At 43.9% G+C, this 27,950-nt stretch overlaps 1 protein-coding gene across 2 annotated transcripts in view; it reads left to right on the top strand.

Annotated features, from left to right (window-relative positions):
• TMEM131 (transmembrane protein 131) overlaps positions 1 to 27,950 on the top strand; it is a 192,215-nt gene that overhangs the window by 151,219 nt on the left and 13,046 nt on the right. The window contains exons 24-32 of one of the 2 annotated variants that reach the window (XM_060170053.1): positions 5,952 to 6,103; positions 6,208 to 6,354; positions 6,509 to 6,651; positions 7,613 to 7,799; positions 8,839 to 9,024; positions 9,833 to 9,991; positions 10,372 to 10,949; positions 24,487 to 24,662; positions 27,305 to 27,432. In XM_060170053.1, coding sequence (XP_060026036.1) covers positions 5,952 to 6,103; positions 6,208 to 6,354; positions 6,509 to 6,651; positions 7,613 to 7,799; positions 8,839 to 9,024; positions 9,833 to 9,991; positions 10,372 to 10,949; positions 24,487 to 24,662; positions 27,305 to 27,432 — 1,856 coding nt within the window. The remainder of the gene's footprint in view (positions 1 to 5,951; positions 6,104 to 6,207; positions 6,355 to 6,508; positions 6,652 to 7,612; positions 7,800 to 8,838; positions 9,025 to 9,832; positions 9,992 to 10,371; positions 10,950 to 24,486; positions 24,663 to 27,304; positions 27,433 to 27,950) is intronic. The other variant, XM_060170052.1, reaches the window with a different exon arrangement.

Consider the following 27,950-nt stretch of genomic DNA (forward strand, 5'->3'; position numbering starts at 1 on the left):
CTGTGGCTTTGCTGCTTCCCATTTGGAATAAGGGAGGTTGGCTCCTAGAATAACCATGGCTTTGTACCTACTAACTTGGTCACCTCAACCAAGTAAATAAACCTTTCCAAACTTCAACTTCTTCACTTGTAAGTGAAGTTAATAATTTGTATATTACAAAGTTTTTGAACAGGTTAAGCAGACCAACATGGAAGCCCTTAGATGGGTTGCTTGGGACATAGGAAGCCCTCAATGAATGTTGACTGGATGAGTCAGTCTGTGGCTCACCAGGTGGGAAAGAAAGGCAATACGAAGGTTTTCAGTATTTCATGAGCACCTCCTATGTATCAGCATTGTATCACTGTATGTGTATAGTGTATCATATCACTATATCATATATATGTGTATAGTGTATCATATATATCACTATATCATATATATATCATATATATCACTGTATCATATGTATCACTATAATCAGCAGGTGCATTCACATTTATAATTTCATGTAATCATTGCAATAGCCAGGCTGAGCTATTACTAACCACCCTAAGAATAAGTATTTCCCTTGTTCTGTTGGTGGTGGAAAAACAAAGCTCAGAGAGAGGAAGTAACTTGCCCAAGTTCCTACCTGTGATAACTGGCAGGGCCAAATTCAAATCTAGTTCTCTCAGAGTCCAGAACCCTTGACCATACTTTCATGACACATGGTCGTTACTGTTAGGAATCACTAATTAACCTGTCCAACTAGATGTTTTGTAGTTCTTGAAGGATTTGTGTCCTTTCCCATAGCTTTGTGTTTTAATGTGTAAGGCATAAATTAGCCAAACCTTTATGGAATTGTTTTTATGTCTATTTTTAAGTAAATCTTATATAAGAAAGTAAGAGAAAGAAATTTTCTCTTTAAAAAGAGAAAGTAATTTTCAATGTTGTATTTTTATTTTCTGCTGAGTAATAGGTAGAATACTAGACTGAAATTTAGATAGTCTCATATTCTAGTCCATGCCCTTCTCTTGGAATCTTTTTTACTTTGCTTTTTCCATCCATAAAGTACCAACATAATAAGTTCAAGGCTATCTAGACCTCAAATATCTAGAAAGCTCAGTAACCAGAAATTCCTTTCACTCTGCTTTTATAAGAGAGGAAATATTCATGAGAAGTACATGACCTATATTTACCTTTTTTTGTCTTACCGAATCTTTAGTGGTACCTACAAGATGTAGGTACTGTGAGAGATAGGAAGATGAATAAGAATACTCTAGACCTCAGGAATTCATTCTAAATAAAAATGCTGGAGGAGGTCTTAGGGTGAGCTTAGGATAAATTCTATCACAGTTCTCTACAGTGCTATAAAACCGTGGATCTCAGAATATTTGGTCTCAGCATTCCTTTACAGTCTGAACAATAATTAAGGATTTCTACATTATCTCAATTTTTAAAAATTATTAAGGACTCCAAAGAGGTTTTTTGTTTATGTGGTTTGCATCTATCAATATTTAACATATTAGAAACTAAAACTGAGAGATCATTAAAATATTGGTTTAATTCATTTAAAATAATAATAAGCCCATTCTATTTGACATAGGTAATATAAAAATGAAAAAATAGATATATATATTTTTTAAGAACCATTTTGCAAGAAGAGTAGATTGTTTTACAGAGCTCTTCAATGGCTCTCTGACTTAATATACAGATAGATTCTCCTGTCTGCTTCTGCATTCGGTCTCTTATGATACATCGTTTTTGATGAAGTATATGATAAATATCTGACCTGACCTGACACATTCATATAGTTGCAAAAAGGAGTGTCTTAATTGCTTTTTTAGTTATCATAACACCATGCATCAGTCATTCGGAAAATATTGGTTCACTAAGATATGAAGAGCTTCCAAATGTTGACACAATTCACTCTGCAGTATCCAGAAAATCATATTCATTCTTACAACCACTAATCTCATCAGGGTGTTCTTTAACTATTGACTCTAAAGCTCACAGGGCCAAAACTCTAAATTTTGCTCAAACACTCAAATCCTACCATTGGCAACAAATGCTTCAGTTGTTTCCTTAAAGTAGCAGATGCACTTCATTTTCGTAAAAATGTCTACTAACTACTCCAGTCTGAATAACCATATATTGACTGTCAATCGTTTTTTCAAATATAAATGGTGTTGCGGAGGCAGGAACTAGTTCAGTTGGCATCTGAAACGATAGCTCTTCCAGACAGCATGGTCCAGTATGCTGCAAGGGGTGCTGCGTGCGTACTCCATTTGATCACATGGTGTTGAAAAGGCACGTGCTCAGTAAATAGCCTCACCCGCCAGAGAGCAGACAGCAGAAACAAGAACTACAGTGCTGCAGCCTGTGGAATGAAAACCACATTCACAGAAAGACAGGCAAAATGAAAAGGTAGAGGACTGTGTACCAGATGAAGGAGCAAGATAAAACCCCAGAAAAACAACTAAATGAAGTGGAGATAGGCAACCTTCCAGAAAAAGAATTCAGAATAATGGTAGTGAAGATGATCCAGGACCTTGGAAAAAGAATGGAGGCAAAGATCGAGAAGATGCAAGAAATGTTTAACAAAGACCTAAAAGAATTAAAGAATAAACAAAAAGAGATGAACAACACAATAACTGATATGAAAAATACACTAGAAGGAATCAGTAGCAGAATAACTGAGGCAGAAGAATGGATAAGTGTCCTGGAAGACAGAATGGTGGATTTCACTGCTGCAGAACAGAATAAAGAAAAAAGAATGAAAAGAAATGAAGACAGCCTGAGAGACCTCTGGGACAACATTAAACGCAACAACATTCACATTATAGGCGTCCCAGAAGGAGAAGAGAGACAGAAAGGACCTGAGAAAATATTTGAAGAGATTATAGTTGAAAACATCCCTAACATGGGAAAGGAAATAGCCACCCAAGTCCGAAGTGCAGAGAGTCCCAGGCAGGATAAACCCAAGGAGACACATGCCGAGACACACAGTAATTAAATTGACAAAAATTAAAGACATAGAAAAATTATTGAAAGCAACAAGGGAAAAACAACAAATAACATACAAGGGAACTCCCATAAGGTTAACAGCTGATTTCTCAGCAGAAACCCTGCAAGCCAGAAGGGAGTGGCACAATATATTTAAAGTGATGAAAGGAAGGAACCTACAACCAAGATTACTCTATATCCAGCAAGGATCTCATTCAGATTCGATGGAGAAATCAAAAGCTTTACAGACAAGCAAAAGCTAAGAGAATTCAGCACCACCAAACCAGCTCTACAACAAAGGCTAAAGGAACTTCTCTAAGTGGGAAACACAAGAGAAGAAAAGGACCTACAAAAACAAACCCAAGACAATTAAGAAAATGGTAATAGGAACATACATATTGATAATCACCTTAAATGTGAATGGATTAAATGCTCCAAACAAAAGACACACGCTCGGGCTTCCCTGGTGGCGCAGTGGTTGAGAGTCGGCCTGCCAATGCAGAGGACACGGGTTCGTGCCCCGGTCCAGGAAGATCCCGCGTGCCGTGGAGCGGCTGGACCCGTGAGCCATGGCCGCTGAGCCTGTGTGTCCGGAGCCTGTGCTCCGCAATGGGAGAGGCCACAACAGTGAGAGGCCCACGTACCGCAAAAAAAAAAAAAAAAAAATACGCTCACTGAATGAATACAAAAACAAGACCCATATATATGCTGTCTACAAGAGACCCACTTCAGACCTAGGGACACATACAGACTGAAAGTGAGGGGATGGAAAAACATATTCCATGCAAATGGAAATCATAAGAAAGCTGGAGTAGCAGCACTCATATCAGATAAAACAGCCTTTAAAATAAAGCATGTTACAAGAGACAAGGAAGGACACTACGTAATGATCAAGAGATCAATCCAAGAAGATACAACAATTATATATGCACCCAACATAGGAGCACCTCAATACATAAGGCAACTGCTAACAGCTATAAAAGAGGAAATCGACAGTAACACAGTAATAGTGGGGGACTTCAACACCTCACTTACACCAATGGACAGGTCATCCAGACAGAAAATGAGTAAGGAAACACAAGCTTTAAATGACACAATAGACCATATAGATTTAATTGATATTTATAGGACATTGCATCTGAAAACAGCAGATTACACTTTCTTCCTAAGTGCACACGGAACATTCTCCAGGATAGATCACATCTTAGGTCACAAATCAAGCCTCGGTAAATTTAAGAAAATTAAAATCATATCAAGCATCTTTTCCGACCACAACACTATGAGATTAGAAATAAATTACAGGGAAAAAAATGTAAAAAACACAGACACATGGAGGCTAAACAATATGTTACTAAATAACCAAGAGATCACTGAAGAAATCAAAGAGGAAATCAAAAAATACCTAGAGACAAATGACAATGAAAACACAGTGATCCAAAAACAAAAAAAGGCACGTGCTCAAGGGTTGAGATTTAATAAGATTAATATTTATTACTGTTTAATCAGTAACAGTTTTGGGTTTTTTTTTTTTTAACTGCAAGTGCATGGCAGTGAGGAATACAGTGGCTACTAGGGAAGTTTGATGCCACTGCCTTGCTTCTAGCTAAAGGGTCAGCAGTTTTTCCCACCATTGCTTTTGCTGACCATCAGTGCAAAGGTCAACACAGTGAAAAAGGCAAAGAACGTCTGTCGGTGTTCTGAAAATAGTTTTGACACCTGAAAAGACCTCTGAGATCCCCAGGGGTCCATGAATCCCTTTTTAAGAACCACCACTACAACAATTATTGAGAATTATTGAGGGCCTTAGTGATATCCCAGAGGCATTACAACATCCTAAAGTATTTTCCAAGTCATCAGAGTTTAAATTAGTTGTTTTGGCGAATATATGTATAATGTATAACGTGTTCATCAACTACTCAGAATAGTTCATTTAAAAGGGAACCTATTTACCAACCATTTTGGAGCAATCAAAAGATTGTTGTCCTAGTAGACATGGACAGAGAAGAATTTTCGATGTAGGAAAAAATATTTGCCTCAGAAGTGAGAATTAAAAAGTAGTGTGCTTCACAAAGTCTATTGACTATGAAGTTATGTTTGTAGAATCATGCTGTTGAAGTAGATAGGTCTGTATATAGTAGAAAAATCATACAAAATGCACTCTCCTTTCACAAGTTAGCAGAGCCATGTAGAGCCATGGACATTTATACCCAAGTATTACCAACCCTTCCCCCCAAAAAGTTTAAGATTAACGTTACTTGAAATCAGAACAGTGTAACCTTATATGTGAACTATGATTTTTTAAAAAATAAAAAACAAATGTTTTTTAATTTTATCTATAACTGTCGGGAAGTCATATTTTGATTATTAAACTAAGCTATTACTTGAACTTTAAATCATCAAGTGTTTATGAAACAGTAATTATGGGCTTAGCTTTCAAAATAAAATTCAAAGATAGCTTGATATGAATTGGAAATATTTTTACAAATAAAATGATGCAACCTTAAGATCCTCCAGCTGATATCTGTCTGAGGGGAGGGGCAGAAAAACAGTGACTGAAAGTGGGGACAGCACCGGTAGGACTTCGGGGTGCTGGGTGTTCGGTACACAGCTGTTTGCTTTGTGCTAAAACACTGAGCTACTCATCTCTTAGGTTTGTGTCCTTTTCTGTTTTTGTGTCATGTTTCAAAACTTTTAAAGTTAAAAATAAAAAGATCTGTACACAAAAACAAGTGCTTAGTACAAACATGAAGACTTTGGTGACCTGGGGAACAAAGCCCTTTCTGGGACTTAATGCAGAATATACAGTGTCATCATTGGTTGCCCAGCTCTGCTTGCCAGCCATCCAGCCTCTAAATCATCAGGGATAAAATTGTTTATATAGTTGATCAATTCGAGAAACTAATACTGGGCTGTGCATGGGGTGAAGGGAAAAAAGCTTTTCCAGAGAATATACTAATGACTGCTGCTTGTTTACCCAATGATTCAAGGCTCATCCACTGCAGAGTTCCACGGGATTTACAGAGGGCCTCTCCCGACATCTAATTTTAAACGTAATTTTAAAACCTGGAGAAAAGAAATCTGTCAAAGTAAAGTTTACTCCAATTCACAATAGAACTGTTTCTTCCCTAATCATAATCAGGTATGTTCTGTGATTTAAGTGTGGGTTGACCTTTAGTACTTACATAGAGTCCTTTCCTGATTCGTTTCAATATTAATATTTGCATTAATTTATTTCTGAAATAGGGTATTCATTTTGCCCGAAATACACACACACACCCCACGCCTCATGAAACATACCTTTGTGATGATATTTTTAGCCAGAAGACCTGAATACTGTCTTCCTGTACCGTGTGTGACTCTTCAAAGTGAAAAACTCTTGCTCCTCTCTGTGTAAACATTTAAAATTTTTTCAAGTGCAAATGTTTCACCATTAAATTTAGTGTATTAATTTTTACATGGTTTATAAAGTAACAGTAAAAATTATAGATCAAAAGATTGTGCAAATTTAATGGGAGGAAAATCTGTGGTTCTTGTTCTTACATAGAAATAACCTGACTGTGATGGATGCTGTGATGGTCCAAGGACAAGGAACAACTGAGAACTTGAGGGTGGCAGGCAAGCTTCCAGGTCCAGGGAGCTCCTTGCGCTTTAAAATCACAGAAGCATTATTAAAAGACTGTACAGACAGTGAGTATTCCTGTCATATCCAAGGGCACACATTTCAGCGTTTGTTGTCAACAGTAAATAATTCCAAAAACAAGAACAGTATTTCTACATGTACACATGTGTATGTTAATGATGGATACTTGAGATTTTAAGAAAACACCCTGACTTGCTTTCAGAGTTGTTTGGTTTGGATCTTAAAAAATTTGAAATGTCAGTATTCATTGCATGCCTTAGATGATTTACTCTGAATGTGAAAAATAAAGCACAGTAAGTCCCCTACATATGAACCTTCAAGTTGCAGACTTTCAAAGATGCAAACATGCGTTTGCATGTCCAATCACGTAAGTTAGTTCACGTGTCTGGCGCACATTGTCAAGTGTGTGCATCCTCTACAAGTGTTTGTACTTTTGTGTACTTTACAGTACTGTATAGAGTACAGTAGTACAGTACCTTTATTTCAAGCCCAGGATGTCCAGAAGCAACCGCAAAAGCAGCGGTGATGTAGCGAGTACTGCAGCCAGCCCCTGTATGCCAGCTGTTTACTGTACGACTGTACTTTTCAAGGTACTGTACTGTAAGATTAAAAATGTTTTATTTCTTGTGTTTGTTTGTTTTTTATGTATTATTTGTGTGAAACGTATTATAAACCTATTACAATATGGTACTATATAGCCAATTGTGTTGGTTAGGTACCTAGGCTAACTTTTTTGGACTTATGAACAAATTGGACTTAGGAACGCACTCTTGGAACTAAACTCGTTCGTATGTAGGGGACTTACTGCAAAATTAAACTTCTGCCATGTAAAATGACTTAACAAAGTAGAATACTTCCTGGTGAAATCTGGGTAATGGCTGATCTCTTTGCCCTGAGGGGCTCCGTTCATAATCTCTGTGATACATTCATAAAGAAGGTATTATCATTACTTGGACCTGGAGCACAGGACAGCAAGATTTATACTCACTCCTCATTTTTTTCCTTTAGGTTTGAAACTAAGAGAACCAAATTTCACATTGAAAAGAACATTTAAAGTAGAGAATACAGGACAACTTCAAATTCACATAGAAACCATTGAAGTCAGTGGGTACTCATGCGAGGGATATGGCTTTAAAGTTGTCAATTGTCAAGAATTTGCACTGAGTGCCAATGCCTCTAAAGACATAATCATTTTGTAAGTATTTTCTCATACGATAACAAATCACTAACTTCTCATTAACTTTATACTGGAGTTGTTCAAACTTTATGCTAAAATTGTTTGCATACTCACAAAAAAAGGTCTTTATCCACAACTATATTCATTTGATTTTTTTCTTCACTTAATCTTTGGTTATTTCTTCATATCTTTGTTTTCAAAATTGTGAAACTCCAAAGTGGATCAGATAGTCTTAGAAACCAGTTTCAAAATTATTTTCAAGATTGTGTAGGAAACTGACTATAAATTCAGTCTCAGCAGCAGAGCAGACACCTATGTTACACACATGCAGTTTTTCTGTGTTGTGCAGTGTATACAAATGTGTGATATTTTGGTCAGAAGACAGTTTTAATGCCTACATCGGCAGTAGTTGCAGCATATTTTAACAATTGATTACTTGTTATGTTATAAAGTTTATATAATAAAATGTAACTTCTGTCCCCTTAATGGAATGATAATTTCATGACCTTCAGTGGACACTTACTTCATAAGTAACTACATTACTCCATGTAAGGCATACACTTGGCACCTGAAGGTACAGTGAGGAATAAGACACCTTTCCTCAACGTGCAGATCATGTGCTTGCGGGGCGTACAGTTAACAAAATAAAAATAATATAATTAGGGCAGAAAGCAGTGCTGCAGGCGATGAACATCAGTAGGGCTAGGGTGGTTCTCTACACACACACACAAAAAGGCAGTGGGAATGCATCGTAAGAGAAGAGTGTGGATTAACTAAAGGAGGAAGGAAGAGGGAAGGGAAGGAAGCTCAGAGACTACTTTCCTAGTTAATGATCATGGGATTATTGTTCTCTTTTTATGTAAATTCTCCAATTATCCACAGAATATAGTTGTTTTGGTTATTCACCTCATAGGGCAATACTTTGTCCATCTTAAAATGAGAAAGTTGAATAAAAGTATCAAACTCTAAAATTCTGTGTTCTGTTTCAAAGGCATTATATTTAAACTGTCTGCGGTATATTTTTAAAAACTTTATCACTGCCATCATTCTGTTTTAGGTTTACTCCTGATTTCACAGCTTCTAGAGTTATTCGTGAACTGAAGTTTATAACCACCAGTGGCTCTGAATTCGTATTTGTATTGAATGCATCCCTTCCTTACCATATGTTAGCAACCTGTGCAGAAGCCCTGCCCAGGCCCAACTGGGAGCTGGCTCTGTACATCATCATCTCAGGAATAATGAGGTACTTGCGTCTTCTTTCGAGATTAGTATTTAGGCGTCACTTGACACTGTTTATCATGGGCCCACCACGTGCCAGTCACTGTTCTGAGTGCCGGGGATGCACCAGCGAACAAAGCAGGCAGACCTCTCTCGTCAAGCCTACATGCACCAGTGGGAGCAGTCAGAACTGAACCCTGCTTGGGTGGCATATACGATAAACCAGAGTCTTTTCTACCTTTGAAATTTGTTATACAAATGAAGTACAGGTTAATTTCTTAAAAGAAAAAAACATGCATAATTTACCAGGTGGTTACTCGATTTGGGCATTTGTAATGTACTCAACATAATAGTTTATTCTTCCTGAGTCATACCTAAGCAACATAAAACTGATCAGAAATATTTTTTAAACCCTCAACATCCTCATCTTTTTTTCAGCATATTTCTTTATGTTTTTTTAAGAATGAGATATACTCGCCTCTGAATTAACTTACATAGTTACCCTGCACATCCTTTAAGGGAAAGGAGTTGGCCTAGAGAGTTAGAAGTAAAAGAAAAGATAAGAGCTGCTTCTTCTTGGTAAAAGAAAAGCTACCCTCCAGCGTCTGTTCTGATACAAATAATTATTTCCTCCGTACGAGCCTCCGTGTACGTTGGCATTCTAGAAAAGTCGGTGTGCAACCTTTCATCCATAATGCTCTTTTGTCATGTCACAGGCATTTTGTTTTTTATATCATATTGTACTTTACCAAGAAACTTGCCTTTAATGTCACATTTTGTTACTCTTGCACTCACAACTGAACCCCGATTCTCCATCTTCTTTACCCCTGCAGTGCACTGTTCCTTTTGGTAATTGGAACAGCCTATTTAGAAGCTCAAGGAATTTGGGAGCCCTTTCGAAGGCGACTATCCTTTGAGGCCTCGAACCCGCCCTTTGATGTGGGAAGACCATTTGATCTCAGGAGAATCGTTGGTATTTCATCTGAAGGAAAGTATGTTCACCTGCCGGAAATAAATTCTCCAATATATAGATTTGGCTGATGTAATTAAAAGAAAAAATACGTTTCTTCTTTTCATCTTCGCTCAGGGGAAAAATCTTAAATACCCTGCGTACAGTGCTCTGTTACTAAGAACTCATAGCAAATGCCATGTTTTTATTGATAAGGGTTAAAATATTCTCAGTTGTATCAATACCTCAATTCCTATATTGCCATTTAGAACAGACCCAGTCCAGTTGTGGAAAGTATCCTGTTTCTTGCTGTTTTTTCCTTCGGGTAGTTCATATTTATGGTGGCTATACTGATGAAGTAATGCTTTTAATCTTAGATCTTGTAGGTTGCTATTACTGATCTGCAGTTGGTCCTTTTTTCAGCTTGAACACACTCAGCTGTGACCCCAGTCACAGTAGGGGGTTCTGTGGAACAGGCGGTTCGGCGTCCCGACCCAGCGCAGGGAGTCATAAGCAGTGTGGCCCACCAGTCCACCCACACAGCAGTCACGGCAATAGGAACTCAGCTGACGTGGAAAACGTCAGAGCCAAAAGCAGCGCAAGTACCTCTAGCAGGACTAACGCCCAGTCGGCGAGCAAAGCCAGCGCCCTGGTCTTAGATTCACATGCCATGGCCCAGGGTCACACAGCGGGCAGGAAGTCCAAGGGGGCAAAACAGAGCCAGCACGGCAGCCAGCACCATGCCCACAGCCCGCTGGAGCATCACTCAGCACCGCCACCGCCAGTGCCTCAGCACCAGGAGCCACAGCCCGAGAGGCTGTCCCCCACACCCCTCACACCCCCGGCCCACCCGGAGCGCCCCGGCAGCACACGGCACAGCTCGGAGGACTCGGACATCACCAGTCTCATCGAAGCCTTGGACAAAGACTTCGAGCACCACGACTCCCCAGCCCTGGAAGTGTTTGCAGAGCAGCCGCCTTCACCACTGTCGAAAAGCAAAGGTAATCATGGGTTCTCACGGCCAGGAAAGCGTGACATGTGAGGGGAGAGCCAGCGCGTGTTTAGGGGGCTACTGTGATCGTAGTTGTGATGAGCAGCTAATTTAGTAGGTGTTCTTCTGGCCCAGGTTCATCTCTGCTCTTGGACTTCAGCTTTTCCATATCAAGATGCAGATAGAGGTACCCATTTGTCATAAAAGATATTTGTATTTCTTAGATTACTTGCCAAATTCAGGAAGTTATTGGACATCTACTGTTTTCCTTTTCAACTGCGTGTGATTACTGTGTTACTGTGGCGGGTTGAGCTTTTTAATTGTTAAAATAATTTTAACAGAACGGAGATCATCTGCCTTTTAACTCAAAAATAGGACTTCTGCACAACCTGTGCTTTAGAGCAGGGGTTGGCAAACCACAACCCGCGGGCCGAGTCATCACCTGTTGTTGTAAAGAAGGATTTATGAGGACCCGGCCATGCTCATTCGTTCATCACGGTCCGTGGCTGCTTTTGTGCTGCAGCAGTGGCGGAACTGAGCAGCTGCAACAGAGGCTGTAAGGTCCACAAACCAGAAAATATTTACTGTCTAGCCCTTTGCAGAAAAAGGTTGCTGACCCCTGCTTTAGAGTTCTTCATGCTGTATTAGTTATCCATTTCTCAGTAACAGTTACCCCAAAACCTAGTGGCTTAAAACCCCACCATTCACTATCTCACAGTTTCTGGGGGTCAGGCATCTGGGTGCAGCTTAGCCGGCTTCTCTGGATCTCCCAAGACGGCAGTCAGGGTGTTGGCCAGCGCTGAAGCCTTTGTAAGGTTCAGCTGAAGGTGGATCTGCTTCCAGGTTCGCTCAGGTGGTTGACGGCAGGATTCAGTTCTTCACGGCCTGGTGGACTGAGGGTCTGGGTTCCTTCCTGACTGTGGCCAGCCACCTCTGCATAGAGCAGCTCAAAGCTGTTGTTGGCTTTACCAGAGCAAGCAAGTAGGAAGGCAAGAGAGAGAACAGGCTGGCAGGACAGAAGTCGTGGTCTTCTGTGACCTACTCTTGGAAGTGACCCCCCATCACTTCTGCAGTGTTCTCATTAGAAGTGTGGTCCAGCCACACTCCGGGAGAGAGAGTTCCATGAGAGCATAACGTGGGGCTCCCTTCTTTGAAGTCTACGCACCACACATACATAGGCAGGCTAATTTGTAACTTCCAGAATCAAAATGTGAAAAATAGTGAATGGCTTCTGGCTATATTTCAGTTTATTCCCTTTACAGCCTGAACTTTTTTGCATCTTCCTCTCTCTCCTGTGGCAGCCATGCTAATACATTACTCTAAGCCTATTTAAGTCCCTCCCTCACTGAGGTGCCAAGGAGTATTTGCCTTTGGTTTGCACAGGGAATAGGGAACCTGGTAGCCCTGAGAAGCCAGAAGAAACCTGATGCCCCAGAATCCGAGAGTCTTCTTTTAGAGAATTTCTTAGTTCCAGTGATATGAAGACCAGTTCTATATGGTCTTCTTAGAATTACTTGCATTTGGATATTTAAAACAGTAGAAAGTCTTGAATAATATTTAACTTCTTCCATAGAAATCTTTTTTTGTTGTTATCTCATTATTAATAGAGCTTACATATTTTAGGGTAATTTTTACAGTAATATTAAATGAATGCTTAAAGTTCCTTTTATAAATTAGATCAAGCTACATAATGTGTTTTTCTCCTATCGAGAGCATGAATAAAATAAACATATATTATCCCTTCTTACCACAAAGAGGGGCTCTGGCAGTCGAAGTGAGCACCTTGTTGCTTGTGTCTAAGATAGTCCTCTAACACCACCATAGGCCCGTTTTTCTTTTCAGGGCCATTCATCTAGATCTTGAAATTTAAACATGTTTTTTATTGTTCACAGTGGTCCGAGAGTCGACCTACTAAAAGCTGTGTAATGATGGCGCGTGGGTACCACATTATTAGTGATTCTTGAGCCCACAAGGAGATAGTGATTACCGGCTTCACATGAGTGGCCACCCCACTTGGTAGCCTTCCACTGCTGCTGTGTGGAAAGAAGGAAAGAGCCAGATCTTAGTTGTGTTTTTTTCCTTCTTCAATAAGTGGTTTTACTGAAGTATAACATACATGTAGAAACTCAGTCTTTTAAAAGAACTTTAAAAGTTGGGCGTTGAGGGCTTCCCGGGTGGCACAGTGGTTGAGAGTCCGCCTGCCGATGCAGGGGACACAGGTTCGTGTTCCGATCTGGGAAGATCCCACATGCCGCGGAGCGGCTGGGCCCATGAGCCATGGCTGCTGAGCCTGCGCGTCCGGAGCCTGTGCTCCGCAGCGGGAGAGGCCGCAACAGTGAGAGGCCCGCGTACCGCCAAAAAAAAAAAAAGTTGGGCGCTGATCTTGGGGTTGCAAAATAGGGATAGATGATAAAACCATAGGCTCTTAGCCAGGTGGAACCTTTATCATCTCTCTAAAGCTTACCCCAGCGCCCCTGCTAAAACAGTCTCGTGTTTACATTAAAGAACCTTCTCTTTTCAGAAGCACCCTGTTCTCTCCCCTGCCCTTCCCAGTAGCTCAAAGAAACCTTCCTTGTAATGAGCTTCAGTGACGTCTGGCTTTTGGAGACTGTTCAGAAAGACCCTTCTTCATATGAACGGGGTCTCCCTGCTCTTGCCCTCTCTGGGTAGATGGCTTGCAGGCCATCCAGTCACTTCTCTAGTCATCCCAGCAGTCACTTTTCTTCCCGGGAGATGGGACCCAGAAATGCCCTCTGTTCATGGCTGCCTGAGCAGGGGCCCTATGGCTGGGCAGTCATTAGATTCTGTACTTCTGTGGCTTCTCCCCTGTGACACGCGAGTCCTGGGGACTGGACAGGGGCCATTGCTGGATTGAGGGTTAAAACCTGAGAACGCCCTGAGCCTGGTGCAGCCATTTTCAGTGTCTGCATTCACTGCAGAAACAGTGGGATCTGCCGCTACCCTTGTTTCTGCCATTGGCAGTCTGAGGGGCAGCTTTATCTCAGGTGGGGAGAAGCCGAGTGATGTGGGCTCACAAGGCCAGGCTCTACCTTCAGGCAGACCCAGATCAAATCCTGGCTCTGCCACTTACTGTGTGATTTGGAGAAAATTACTTCCCTGAGCTTCCGTTTGTTACCTTTAAAGTGGGGAGAATAGCTTCTACTTACATGGTAGGGGGTAGGCACTGCTGTGATTTTTAGGGCAGGAAATGGCGCTGCCATCACTAGGCTGCTGGGTAGCAGTTGGCTGTGGCCCATCCCAGCGGGAATGTCTGCTTGGAACTCGGTCTTGAGGGTTAGGAATGGGATAAGCAGAGAGCTGAGGACAGAATCCCGAGGAGAAGGCCAGCAGACAGTGTGACAGGAAGCAGGTAGCAGATGCGGTTGGCATGTCCCAGCAAGGCCAGAGCAGAGGGAGAACCGAGCTCCACAGAGCCTGGAGGACCTTGGCAGGAATAGTCTCTGTGAAGTGAGCCTAGAAGCCAGGTAACTGTGGCTTGGAGAGCACCTGGCACACCAGACCGTTACCAGTGGCCGCTTCTTGGTGTGCATGTGAGGGGCCAGTGAGTGAGGGGTGGAGGTTACTCTTTAATCTGTAGTTTCCATGTTCTTTGATTTTTAACCAAAAAAAAAAAGGATGCGTATATCTTGCAGTAGTATTTTTAGTGAAGAAAAAAAATAGGAGAACATGTTGCTTGAAAATATCTGTGGGCCAAGGACAGAAAGGGGGGTAGAGCTGAGGGCAGCGGTGTTGTCAGCGCTTCCTGACGTTCCAGACACGACCGCAAGTGCCTCGGGCACCTGGGTGGTTGGCGTTGCGCTGACCCTGTTTGCAGGGGGGAAGCCCAGTCTAAGAAGGGTTACGTCAGGCAGACACAGGAGCCAAGCCCAGGCCCAGCCCGAACCCTCAGCTCGCAGCTGCACGACACCACCTCCTCCACAAGGAGGAGCAGCATTTGAGTAGGTAATTGGTGCGACCCAATACCCAGGGAGGTGGGTGGGTGGGACCCAGCTCCGCAGAGTATACGAGGGCACGTGTTCCACAGGCGCGTGGACGCAGAGGGATCGGTAGCTTCTGAGGCCAAAGGGGAAGCGGTAGGGTAGAAACAGAAGGTAGAGGAAGTCTGGAATGATCAGACCTCAAATAGCTGAGATTTCTGTAGGCTGGGAGTCCATAGGACATGGGAATTGGATTTGCAGAGCAGTCTCTCGGGCAACATCGGGGACCCAGCTGAGGGTCACTGTGGCCTCCCTCACGCTTGTGCCGTTCTTCTCCATGACTGTGCAGCCCACGGGTGAAGAGTGAACACGGGGTGGTTGGAGCCCTGCAGGGCAAGGACAGCAGAGAGACCGGGGCTGAGAACGTCGTGGGGCGTTGGCAGGAGAACAATGGGCGTGCCACGCTGTGCGGAATTAGCAGGACCTTAACACAGAAGGAGGCTCACTGACAGGGAGAATGGACAAGTCAAGGGCCAGGGCTCCAACAAGTCAAGTTACAGGGATGGTGGAAGCAAGGGAATGAGAGGAGACCAAGGTGTGAAAAGGAGGCGTGAGGGTTTAGGGTTTGGGAGAAAAAGCAGTTCCGCGCAGTTCTGCCCTCAGGTGCAGCCTGGAAGTGAGGTGTGGGGGTGTAACGGAAATAAAGCCCGTTAGCACCAGCGAGGGCTTTATACAACACTCGAGAGCCACCTCTACTGGAATTCAGGTTTTCAGAAAGGTATACGATGATGTGCCATGAGATCAATGAGACCATGAAAGCAGCTTCTTGTCAGTTCGGTTCAGTTGTGCCACCAAAAGAGGTTTTGTTTCTAAGTGAGTTGGGAGAGAAAGCTTTGAAAGCCTTCGGGATTTCAGAGTGACCGATAGAGGTTGTCATCCCGACCTGTACCAGGCCAGGGCCTGGATGATGGGAGCTTGAGAGTCCAAGGTGTCCATGAGTCACTGCCAGGCTCCTCAGTGAGCACTGCGGGGTGTGCAGGCTCCACTGTCGAGGCTGGGCAGAGTGTGTGTAGAGGGTCCTAGGGGTGCAGATCTGATGGGTCACCCCTCCTGCCTCTGGGCCGCCCACCAAGGGAACAGACAGACTGGATTTAGAGCTGAAACGAAAATCCACTGTAAACACTCCTCACTGCAAAGCAGGGCATCTGCTAGGTCCTGGTGGAGCCCGGCGCTTGGCTGGTAAGCTTTCTGCTCCCTCCTCTATTACTGTGTACAGCCCCACAGGCCAAGGTAGTTAGCACTTGGAGTGAAGGTAACCTGATTCGCCCAACAAAGGCAGAGACGCTGGACGAGAGTGAGCAGAGAGAAGGGCTAGCGTAGGCTCTGGGGAAGCAGGCCCTCTGGGGTCAGCTTGCCACCGGGACAGGAAGTACGGTGGCTGCCCCTACATAGAGGAGCCCTCCCCACCCCGCCCTGGAAGAGAGGGTATTGGGTAAGTGTTTTGAGGCCTTGCTGCCCAGAGTTGAAGTCCAGGGATCAGCAATAGTGACGTAACTTGAGAGCTTTTAGAAATGTCGAATCTTGGGCCCCAACCCAGACTGCCAAATCAGATTCTCTATTTAACAGTATCTGCAGGAGATTGGGATAACCTGTGTTGAGCCATTACAGCCCCACTCACTAGGGGAACGTAACCAATGAATGCTTTTGGGGGGTGGTTTGGGGCTGGGCCCATCTAGTAGGTTTTTTGTTTTTGTTTTTGTTTTATTCAAACAGTCACAAAAAATATAATCTTCCTCATCAGTTCACTCAGTCCCATGTAATTAATTTTTTTTTCATCTTGATCTTTTGTTAGCACTTTTACGAATTCATCAGTTGTCCATTAGAGTTCTGAAAATGCTTATTCATTCAGTTCAGCAGTATAGTCAGTTACCAGAAACCTGTACTTGTCAGAGTCTTTTCCATGAATTCCTTGAAGATGAAACCCTTTTATAGGAACATTTTTGCAAAAGCATCAGAGTACACCCAGAACTGTCTGTAAATGACAAAAGACTTAAAAATGACCACGGTTAAAGATTTGATGAAAGTTCATAATAATGCAATTGACAAGGAAATTTAGTTATTTCTGAGATACACATTTTAAAGTAATAACTAGAAATATGACTTATAACATTATACCAGAACATATAAGATTTTTAGGAATTTCATGTAATGTCCATCTAGTGGGTTTTTGGGCAGCTGGGAGTTGCCCTTAAAGATAGTGGAGAGAAATGCCTAAATGGGAAGACAGAAGCTATCCTTTCCCAGCATTGAGTTGTATTAAGTTTGCTCTAGAATATCCATGATATTTTATTTCTAGAATAAAGAAATCCAAAATCTAATCGAACATAATACTTCTGTGAAAACCCTAAATAACTGAACTCTCTATGCTGCATAAGGTTATGGTTGCGCAGCCTTTTTATCTCAGTCCCGTGTACCTTATTCTGCTTAGCGCTTCAGAAGGTATGTACAGCCTCCTAAGGTACAAGGAAAACTAGAACAAAAGAGAATATGGGTCTGCCCGCAAATTCATAGGTAATTCCTTTCCTGGGATAGATGTAAATTTTTTTCACTTAATAAAAATTCTTTTCTACCTTCTAGTGGGCTAAACCAGTATCTTCACTATCTAAGCACAGAACCTAATATGACAAAATAAGACGGTAATTGCTACTGATTTTTGAACACAATATTTACTTTAGCTTAAAGAACTCCTGAAGAGTTCCTTCATATGCACCTTTTGGTATGTTTCAGGTTATCATACTCATATTGACGTATCATTTCAGAACCAGTAGGGAGACGTAAACTTACATGACCAGTACTGACCCAAATAAATCATATGTTGGCGTGTACTGTTTATTGGCCTCACTCAGACCTTTTAACCAGGCAGAAGATGAGGAGAAAGACAGATTCCTGTCGGGATGGATGATCCTCCAGAGATTCTTCCGAACCTTCAGTCAGGTGTACCTGTCATTGCCTGGCTTAGGTCCACAGCTGCCGGGCACTGCACACGTTCAGAGAAGCCATTTGCTAGTAATTGAAATGGTCTTGAAGTAATTCTTTGGGGTGGGCCTTAAGTGAAACGATTTAAAGTTGGAGAGACACAACCAAAGCAACTTGCCCCAAACTAGCGATTACAAATTCCTTTATTCGCTTCTTAGTGAAGACAAAAGAGTAACTGAGTGAGTCGGGCATATTCTTTAAATGGATAATTCGTATTTTGCCTACTTTTAAAACGATTAGTGGTGGTTTAAAGGATTAAAGCACATGTAAAACAGTGAATCAAAGACAGAAAGTGGTTTTCGATGTTTTATCTGTTTGTTTTTAATTATGGTGCTATCTCAACAAAAACCTAGAATAAAGTTTGTTGTTACCATTCAGTGTTAAATTGAGCTGCAAATTTCCTGGCGGCTGAGGCCAAAGGGAAGCATCGTTATATAGTTCTGCAGGAAAAGGAGGCAGGAGAGTTCATCTGAAAAACCAGACTTCGCTGGCATTGAAGTCCCGCTGAGGAATCTGAGGACACTGGGTGATAGACTGGGCATTGTGTCTTTGTTGCAGAGAGAACGGGAATGTTCTCCACACACATGCTTTATATTGGTCGTGTAACATTGAACCTTAACTCCCCACCGCATCATGCCTCCTAGATGTACGCTCAGCCTCACCCACACACACAGCATCTGTGGGGCCTGTGGGTGTATATACAGTCACTTGTGGTTGGATTATCTCATAAGGGTCAGAGCATCACTGTTAGGTGAAGATGCCGGACCCGTCAGCAGCAGGTGGTGTGGTGCTCGGTCGCACACACTTAGCAGCCTGCCTCGTGTTCTTGTACCCGCTGGGGGTAGCTCCCAGGGGTCCTGCAGGTGGGGACAGATGGTTTTTGTCAATAAAGAGTTTTGAATCCACTCAACTGTTAGGAAATATATACTTAATTAGGCCTTAAAGTAATGAAGAAACTATTTCGTTCTGACCATTTTTAAGAGCATCCACCAACCGGATACCTCATTTTGAGGAGCGCTGACCCTGTCATCTCGCCAAGATGCAGTAGCTGCAGAAAGTAGCCCCTGTCCGAGTTGGGTGGCAGGTTTCACACTCACCCACTGAGTCCTGATGAGTGCTTGTCACCTGTCAGCAGTGTGAGGTGGGTTTGGGGGCCCACTTTCTAACTTGCACCTCTTGTTTTCTCTCAGGCCTCCTACCCCAGAAGCACACACACAATGAGCAATAAAGTACCACTTCTCACAGTCGCCAGTTAGGCATCCATAACCTCTCCACCACCTTCCTGCCCATGATGGAACTTAGGTAGAGAAGAAGCTTATGCAGAGAGTCCAAGCGGGACTTCCTGCTTCCCTTCCAGGTCTGAAACTTCGTAACAGAACTTGTGTGTTTGGGGATGGCAGCTTGAGATAGATGGTTAGGGCTTCGGAAGGCACCCCAGGTTTACTTTTCCAGCCAGCCGTGGCCAACCCTTCTTGGGGGGAAGGATGCACAGGGACACCAGGCCTCTTCTTACCCCCTGGAGTCAGGACATGAAGACCTGGGCAAGAAAGCTTGTCACATAAGAGCACTGGCCAGCCTCTCATGGTCATTGTCATATCCTTAGCAGGCTTATCTTCTAATTTCTAGTTCATTGTTGATGATTAGAATTTAACCTGTCAAATGACTTTCCTCACTTTCTCTAATTTGGGCATTCAAATTATGTATCTCTAGAAGTATCAGTAGCCTAGGAGCCATAGATCATATACAGAAAAAATTTTCAGTGGTAGCTATGTTAAAAAGAAGTCTGTGTATTCATGGACTGCAAAAAGCAGCCAGTTTTCTAAAGTATGTCAAAAGCCATAAAAATAAAATAATGCACGTGCGTCCTTTGAAAGCCAGTAAGCTCATACCTGGAAATTTAACATCAGGAGAGATGATCTCACATACCTCATGTTTTATAATAGTGAAAATTGGAAACTAAGTGTCTAAGAACAGGGGATTTGTAATTAATGCAGCCTGTCATTTAAGGTAATTATACCTGGAGTGTCTGTGTTATAAGAAGGACAGGAGATCATTGTCAACTTCCCTGAACTATGTTCCTTTTGTTTGTTTTTCAGTGAGTGGAACAGGGTGGCCCGGTGGTCAGTTGTGAGGTAGACATTTGTAAATCTCCCATTTTTCACGGACGGACAAGAGGTTAGAATGAGACATCCAGTCTTTGGCATGTTGAGAAAAAAGTTGGAATAGAGTTTGGAAGGGTGGCTTTCAGGCCAAATGGACCTATTATTTGCAAAAGAAAAAAAATGTGTTTAGCTTCTTAGAAGTAAACAACACTTTATATGTTCTGAAGGATTAATGTACTTGGCAAGGATCAGTACCCACGCCATGAACATGCCATGACTTGGTCACGTGTGACCTCTTGGGGACTTTTTGCTTTTAAATTTCAGTGAGACATAACACTTTTTTTTTTTTACTTTTAAGGTAATTATAGATTCACATGCAGTTGCACATAATAATGCGGAGAGATCCCTTGTACCTTTTACCCAATTTCCCCCAATAACATGTTGCAAAACTGCAGTACAGCATCACAACCAGGATACTGATGTTGATGCAGTAAGACACAGGGATCCCTTATGGGCCCTTTTCTAGCCACACCCGCTTCCCTCCCACTCCCCCCCTCCCCCCAGCCTAAACCCCAGAGGAGGTTTAATCATTTCTCCAGTCTTATAATTTTGTCACTTCAAGAGTGTTGTGTAAATGGAGTGAAGCGTGATTCTGGATTGAAACCTGGGTAAGTTGTCATGAAGGATTGAGATGGAGAAGCTTCTGGACTTGGGGCAGCAAGTCTCAGAGCAGGTCATGCTGTTGGTGTATTTCACTGTTCCGAAAGGCCCAAAACTCACTTCTGCGGCTCAGCAGACACTGGCTGAGCACTTGCTGCATGCAGAGCCTTGTCAGGCACTGAGGATGGAGAGCTCAGTGCGGCCTAATCTCTGCCCTTCAGGTGCTAAGACTGTACGAGGAACAGAGCCTAGGGGTGAGTGTTGATCGCAGTAGGTCAGCTAGCATCCTCAGCCAGGAGTCTGCTCGCCGATGGTGGGGGGGGTAGACGTAGGGTGAGTGGCCTCCGGGACAGTTTATCCAGGCAGTGGTGTGAAGCCTGAGGAACCTGTCCTTCATGTTGCGTATATTTCTCCTTTGGTCACTGCTGGAAACATACTCTGAGTTTACTAAGCTGCTTCTCCCTTCAGCTTGTACCGTCTTTACTTGGATGGGTTAATTTTCTATTACTGATCATGCATCAGTTAAGTCATGGTTCCCATAAGGCTAGGAGACCTCCAGTCTCCTCCACTGTGTATTGAGTTAATTTATCTTTGAGAGGGCAGTCTCCCTCAGAATTCCTATTCCCACTTCCCAGGTTCCTACTCTTGCTTCTGTGCCCAGCAACAGCACGGGGGTGTGAACTGGTAGCTTGGCCTCTGGAAACTGAATGTTCCACGACGGGCCAAGGGCTAAGGAAGGGCTCGGGACAAGGCTAGAGCAGACCTGGAGAGATAGATGGGTCCAGACTGTAAAGGAGTTTGAACGTTATCCTATAGAAAACAGCGAGAATCAAGTTTTTGTATTTAAGAAGTGTTTCAAAAGGAAAGTAATGCTGTTGGCAGGGTGGAAGGTATAAGGAGAGACGACAGGAAGATGGGGCCGTTACAGTAGGCCAGGCACAGGGCAAGTCCTGAGCTGAGGAAGTGGCAGTGGGAGTGAGGTAAGAAAGGAATTAGAGGTCTTAGAGGTAGAATCCATTTGAGTGACTACTTGATGGTGGAATTGGGCTCTTTGGATCATTTCATCCAGGTGGCTCGGAATTGCCCAAATTCTACTCTACTTCAGGTACCTTTCCTCCTGAGACTCCCACGGGATATACACACACAGAGGTCACGAGAAACCGGAAACAAGGCAGCCGATCCTGTGCCTGCAGTGCCCAGCTCAGGTCTCATGAATCTGTGTGGAATTTACAGCCAAGCCAAGGATTCTGAGATCAGCCCTACATTCCAGTCCCCAAGAGGGCTTGTTGACACCAATTGCCGGGTCCCCCCACCCCGGGTTTGGTTCAGTACACCTAGAGAGGGGCCTGAGAATTTGCATTTCCAACAAGTTCCGAGGTGTTGCTGATTCTGCTGGTCTGGGAAAACGCTTTCAGAACCGGGAGTCCTGAGGAAGAGTAGAGACCCGTGGGAACAAGCTTGCCAGCGGCAAGAGGGAGACACGCCACCCCGAGCGTGCAGCCTCGCAGGGAGCAGGGACTGCTTACGGGTACCTGTGGGCCTGTCCTCCGTCTGATCCACTCAGATCATTAGTCCTTCCTCTAGGGAAGGGGCACTCTCTCCTCTCCCACCAACTTTTGAACTTGGGAATAGAAGCAGCAGAAGAAACCATACATGACAGTGAGGTAGCCACTAGCCTGGGTGATGGACTGATGCTGATACTGTAGAGCAGTGATCCTCAGCCTGGCTGCATAGTGGGTCCACCAGAGGAGCTTGTTAAAAATATACCCACGTCCAGGTCCCACCGAGAACCACTTAATCAGAATCTCGCGGGGTGGAGCCCTGAGCGGTGTTCGTTAAAAGCTTCCTAGGTTGTTCTAAAGTGCAAGAACCATTATTTTAGACTGAGAACCAAAAGATGTTTCTAGGTTGTTTAACTCAGTTTGGGACATTTTAGATTTGAATTGTTTATGTCAAATTAATTAAAGTTCAGCCCCAAAGGAGAATATGAAAGGAAAGGGAAGAAGTTCCAAGGGCAGATTTCCAGGGAACACCAGCAATGAAGCCAGGTGTCAGAAGAATCACAGTACCGGAAGAGGGTGATGATGTTGGGGTCCAGCAGGGACAGGGAGGGGGATAATCCAAAGAGTCCAGTGGAACCGAGAGGTCTTGTAGAATGAGAAGTGCTAGAGGTCACCCGCACTGACAGTTGGGCTGTTGTCAAAATCACATTCTATAAGGTGCTGGGGACAGACGTCCACGGGCAGCATGTTAAGAAGTCAGAAAAAAAAAAAAAGTCAGTAAAAGATGGGGATTGGGAGGTAAAAGTGTAAACTACTCTTTCATGAAATAAGATTTTTTAACTAACTGCTGGTTTGCTGTTTCCTTTTCTCCTTTATTTGTACATCTATGGCTTCAAAATTTGAGTCCAGTTTTTTTTAATCACTTCCAGATCTTTTCTATTTATCAAGGAGGTTTCAGGTTATTGTGAATACAGATTATTTATACAGATAATGCCTCTCGTCCAGTGAACCTGAGCATGATAAAAAGGTATAACTTCAGGTGGGAAATGCATCACATGGGGGTTAATGTCAGCCATGCGGGAAAATTTGAAGTGCTTTCAGCATGAACCGCTAGACACTCAGACTCTGACATCCGAGGGCTCTCAGGGCCAGAGCAGGACAGGTCCTTCTCTTCTGCCGCAGACAAGAGGGCTCTTGGCGTTATGTTATTGGTGTTCACTGCAGTGTTCCCAGGACACGCCACACTGCCTGGGAAACGGCAGGCACTCGAATGTGTCGAGGGTTGTTTTCTCACCTGTCTTGGGAACATCCACATCTTTTAAAATAATAGGACTTCCTTGGCAGTCTAATGGTTAAGACTCTGAGCTTCCAATGCAGGGGACGTGGGTTCGATTCCTGGTAGGGGAGCTAAGATCCCACATGCCACGTGGCCAAAAATAATAATAATAATAAAAAATATAAAATGCTAAGGTTGAAAAAATTAAAATAAAATAATAGGCTTTTCGTAGTTCTGTCTTACCCTCTGTCCATATATAACATTAGCTGGTACTTATATGCCTGGTACTGTCTTAAGGGCTTCATGTAATGCCTCATCACAACACTGTGAGGTCGTCTCCCCCAGTCTGCAGATGAGAGGCCAAGGTCACACTGCTAGTTAGGGAAGAACCAGGATTTGGACCCAGCTACCGGGGTTCTCAGCACCCTGCAAGTGACATACATGCAGCTCATCCCGTGTCACCTTCAGGCTCCCATCTCCAGAAAGATTTGAAAGGATCTCTGGTTTTCACGTCTGTGACTTTTCAAAGCTACATCACCCTCCGGGATATAAAAAAGTACAGGTGACCCTTGAACAACAAGGGTTTGACCTGCACGGGTCCACTTATACATGGATTTTTTTTTTTCAGCAGTAGAGACTGCAGTACTACACGGTCCATGGTTGGTTGAACCTGAGGGTACAGAGGGGCCAACTATAAGTTATACACCGATTAACCCCCTGCAGTTCAAGGGTCAGCTGTCTTCTGAGAGACGTACAGATTTGTCACAACTAGTGGGTTTGCCAAAGCTCATGGAACTGTACACTTAAAATGGGTGTATCTTCTTGCATATAACTCACGCCTCGAGAAAGCTGATTTTTTTAAATATTCTAATCGAAAAGTCAAACATGATTTCAAAAGCTTTAGAGAAGAACTGAAGTAGAGAAAGAAACAGTTATTAATCAGAGTTCAGTCTCTTCAAAAAAAGTTTTAATGGCTTTGTTTTCCAAGCTGTTTAAAAATCAAGTGTCATTTTACATTCATTGTCATCCCCAGGGAAAGGAAAGCCTCTTCAGCGCAAGGTAAAACCACCTAAAAAGCAAGAGGAAAAGGAGAAGAAGGGAAAGGGAAAGGCCCAGGAAGACGAGCTGAAGGACTCCTTGGCCGACGACGACAGCTCCTCCACCACCACAGAGACCTCCAACCCAGACACAGACCCGCTCCTCAAGGAGGTAGGACGGCCCCGTAGAGCAGGGTTCACACACAGTGAACGTGCTGTGTTCAATACGCGCACACGTTCTGAGGCCTAGTGCTAAAGAGTGCACAGACACGCCCAGACAGTCACTCCCCTGCAGAAGCTCCACAGCGCTGGGCGTGAGTATCTTCACTTCCCCCGGGAACAAATTAGGAAGCCTGCTAATAAGGTGAAATAGTTAGAAACTGGAAACACAGCTTGAAAGTTAGGGACCATCTAGAATAGTAACGACTCTGGCTCATGCAAATTGTTTCAGATTTTAAGTATCAAAAGAGGATGAGGAGGGGCTTCCCTGGTGGCACAGTGGTTGGGAGTCCGCCTGCCGATGCAGGGGACACGGGTTCGTGCCCCGGTCTGGGAAGATCCCACATGCCGCAGAGCGGCTGGGCCTGTGAGCCATGGCCGCTGAGCCTGCGCGTCTGGAGCCTGTGCTCCGCAACAGGAGAGGCCACAACAGTGAGAGGCCTGCGTACCGCAAAAAAAAAAAAAAAAAAAAAAAGAGGATGAGGAGGAATTCTGTCACTTTGATGGATTGTATTGGCCGTGTCCTGTCGGATCACCGCTGCTACAGCGGGCCCTGGGAGCAGGTAGAGCAGGGACTGTGACCTCTGGCCCGGGCACCCACCCAGCGCACACCGGGAGGCCGCCTCACTCCCCATCCTCTGCTCCCGGGGGTGGGGAGGTCACGAGCATCAGGGGTAACACAGCAAAATGTGCAGACACCGTGACCATGAGATAAATGGAGGCTAATGTTACTGTTGTGACTGTGTCAGGGAGTGTGAGTTATAAGTGGTATGCAGAAAAGTGAGGGCGTACTTCTGTTCTGCCATTTCTATTTTTAAATAACTGTATTTCAAATTTGAAATGATCCAAATAGAGCCTTTAATATTGTAGAGCAGAATTCTTTTTCAGTCGTAATCTAGTGGCTTAAATCATTTCTTAAAGATATCCAGCAGTGTCGTCCACATATATTAATTTTTAAAATAAAATTTACACGTGACACTTTCTGGCCAGCCGCCCTCCCCTGTGCATCCCTGACGTTTGGCGGGTGCTCTGAGCCAAATGTCAGGGATGGGGCTGGCGTTGTGTCCCGTATCTCCTCTGTGACAGACGACTGCAGAGGAGCAGAATGCCAGCTACTGGTCCTCAAGTGGGGTCCCAGCCGTCTCTGGTATGAATAAGCGTTTGGAAAGCGTTCTCAGCACAGACTTGCTCCACAACTTTGCCCCACTTCCTTTCTGCCTTTCCGGCATTTTCCTAACCACTCCTCAGTGGCCCCTCTCCAGCAGACCCCCTCTGTGCACCCATTGGCATCATCCTCCCTTCTCTGCTGTTGGTTTTCTCCTGGTTGTCCCATCTCCTGCCCGGTCATTTGCTTCCTTACAGACACAGCTCAGGACTGGCGGCCTCCGTGCCTGTTACCCTTCTCCCGGCTGAGCAGTCTGTATGCCTCCCCTCAGCACTCCTGCGTAGAGTTCGTGTGCTCTTGTCTCTTTGTGACTGATCTCTTTGCCAGTTTTGTGCATTTTCTTCCAAAGTGGATTTCAATCTTGGGAGGTCATTTTCTCTTGGATGTGTGTCTTTTCCAGCCCTATTCTACCCATGCACTCAGCAGATACATGTTGAGTACCTGAGTGCTGGGTGCTTGAGAAGCAGCCGTGGACGAAAGAACCAGGTTCCTGTCCTGTAGGGGCTCACGGTCTACAGAGTTCCGGAAATACTGCACGACTCAGAAGAGTCTCAAAAGATGTATGTGCAGGAGGCTGTTTTACCCTTTCTCTGCAGTTAAATAGATGGGTCTGTGTGACCCGTTAAAATCCAGGCTGCCAGAACCGTGCAGCCGGATGCTGTCCGGTGGACGCTCATCTGCCCTGTGTCGGAAGCTCCCCCCATACCCACAGCTCTGCCCTTCGGCCGGGTATGTCTTCCCCCGATTGGCCCTATGCACCCTGAACACAGAACCAGGTTTCTGTTTTCTTCATTTCCCATCTGTGCTGCGTGTGGTCCTTCTGCGCAAGAGCGGTGCACGCCCGCTCCACAGGCGGTTCCCGGGCAGGGTCACCAGTGCCTGAACGATACCTGCCCTGTTTAGAGACAAGCCCCCTGTGCTCACGCCTGGGTGTTGCGGCAGCATCACCTTACTCTGAAACGCACGGTATGGTCTCCGTGCTCAACTGGTCGAGGACCCAGGGGCAGCACTGCTCTGAGATGCAGCTGGGCTGTGGCCTTCTCAGCCCACAACGCCAGTCGTGTGTAATTCTGTATTGTAGTCCCGAGTTAACTTTTCTTGTACAAAAGGCAAGGTTTTGCTCCCCAGTGCTTAAAAACAAGAAGCTACCCGTCTGTTGCTACCACTGTCAGCACCCACCCCAGTCAGGCTATAAGTTAAAGTGACATTCGTTATAACTCACACTCACCAAAACATAATTTATAGTAAATCAAAGACTGAAAAATTGACAGACCCACAATAAAGAGAGGTTTGAAGAAAGGAGCTGATCATTTTTATTCATGTGATGTGTATCTACTACATGTTTGGTTTTGTGTCTCTGCCTTCAGACAGCACTATATCAGGCATTTTTGTTAATCCTTCTCAGCAGTTGTGTCAATTTTTTTTTATAGGATACAGAAAAGCAAAAGGGAAAACAAGCCATGCCTGAAAAACATGAAAATGAAATGTCTCAAGTGAAACAGAAAAGCAAAAAACTCTTAAATGTTAAGAAAGAAATCCCAACAGATGTGAAACCCAGGTAAGAAAAATGAGTTCAGAGAAATGAGGTATGTAAAAGAAGTTAGTGGTGAGAACCAGGTAATGTTTTCGTTTGCTTGGTTGGTTTTTAGGGGGGTTTTGGCAACAAAAGCTGCATCCCTCATGACGTTCCTATGGGGTTTTTTCTACTGCCCAGTGTTCACTGTCGCTGGTGAGGGACAGCCACATGCTTCTGATGTCAGAAGTATAAAAGGCAGAGTTAAAGCTACTTGTGAAAATGGAGGAGGAAAATGTAGGTTGGTGATCTGTTCCCAGGCAGAGAGCCGTTTCACTTCTGCACAGAGATGGCCTTGGTGGTTTAGCCGCAGGTACGAGCATAACTTCTCTCAGCTAGAGCCCTGAGTCTGCTCACTAACCCAGAGCTGCCGTTGGGGTCTAGAATTCTGTGCTGTAAAACCTGGGAGGACTTATTCTTAACCTTAAAAAAAACAGTGCTCAGGGCAGATGTGACTACCGGACAGTTCTACCATGAAGTAGCTCCCATCCAGTTCCCGTGGG

Source organism: Lagenorhynchus albirostris, chromosome 13, assembly GCF_949774975.1.
Source record: "Lagenorhynchus albirostris chromosome 13, mLagAlb1.1, whole genome shotgun sequence".
NCBI lineage: Eukaryota > Metazoa > Chordata > Mammalia > Artiodactyla > Delphinidae > Lagenorhynchus > Lagenorhynchus albirostris.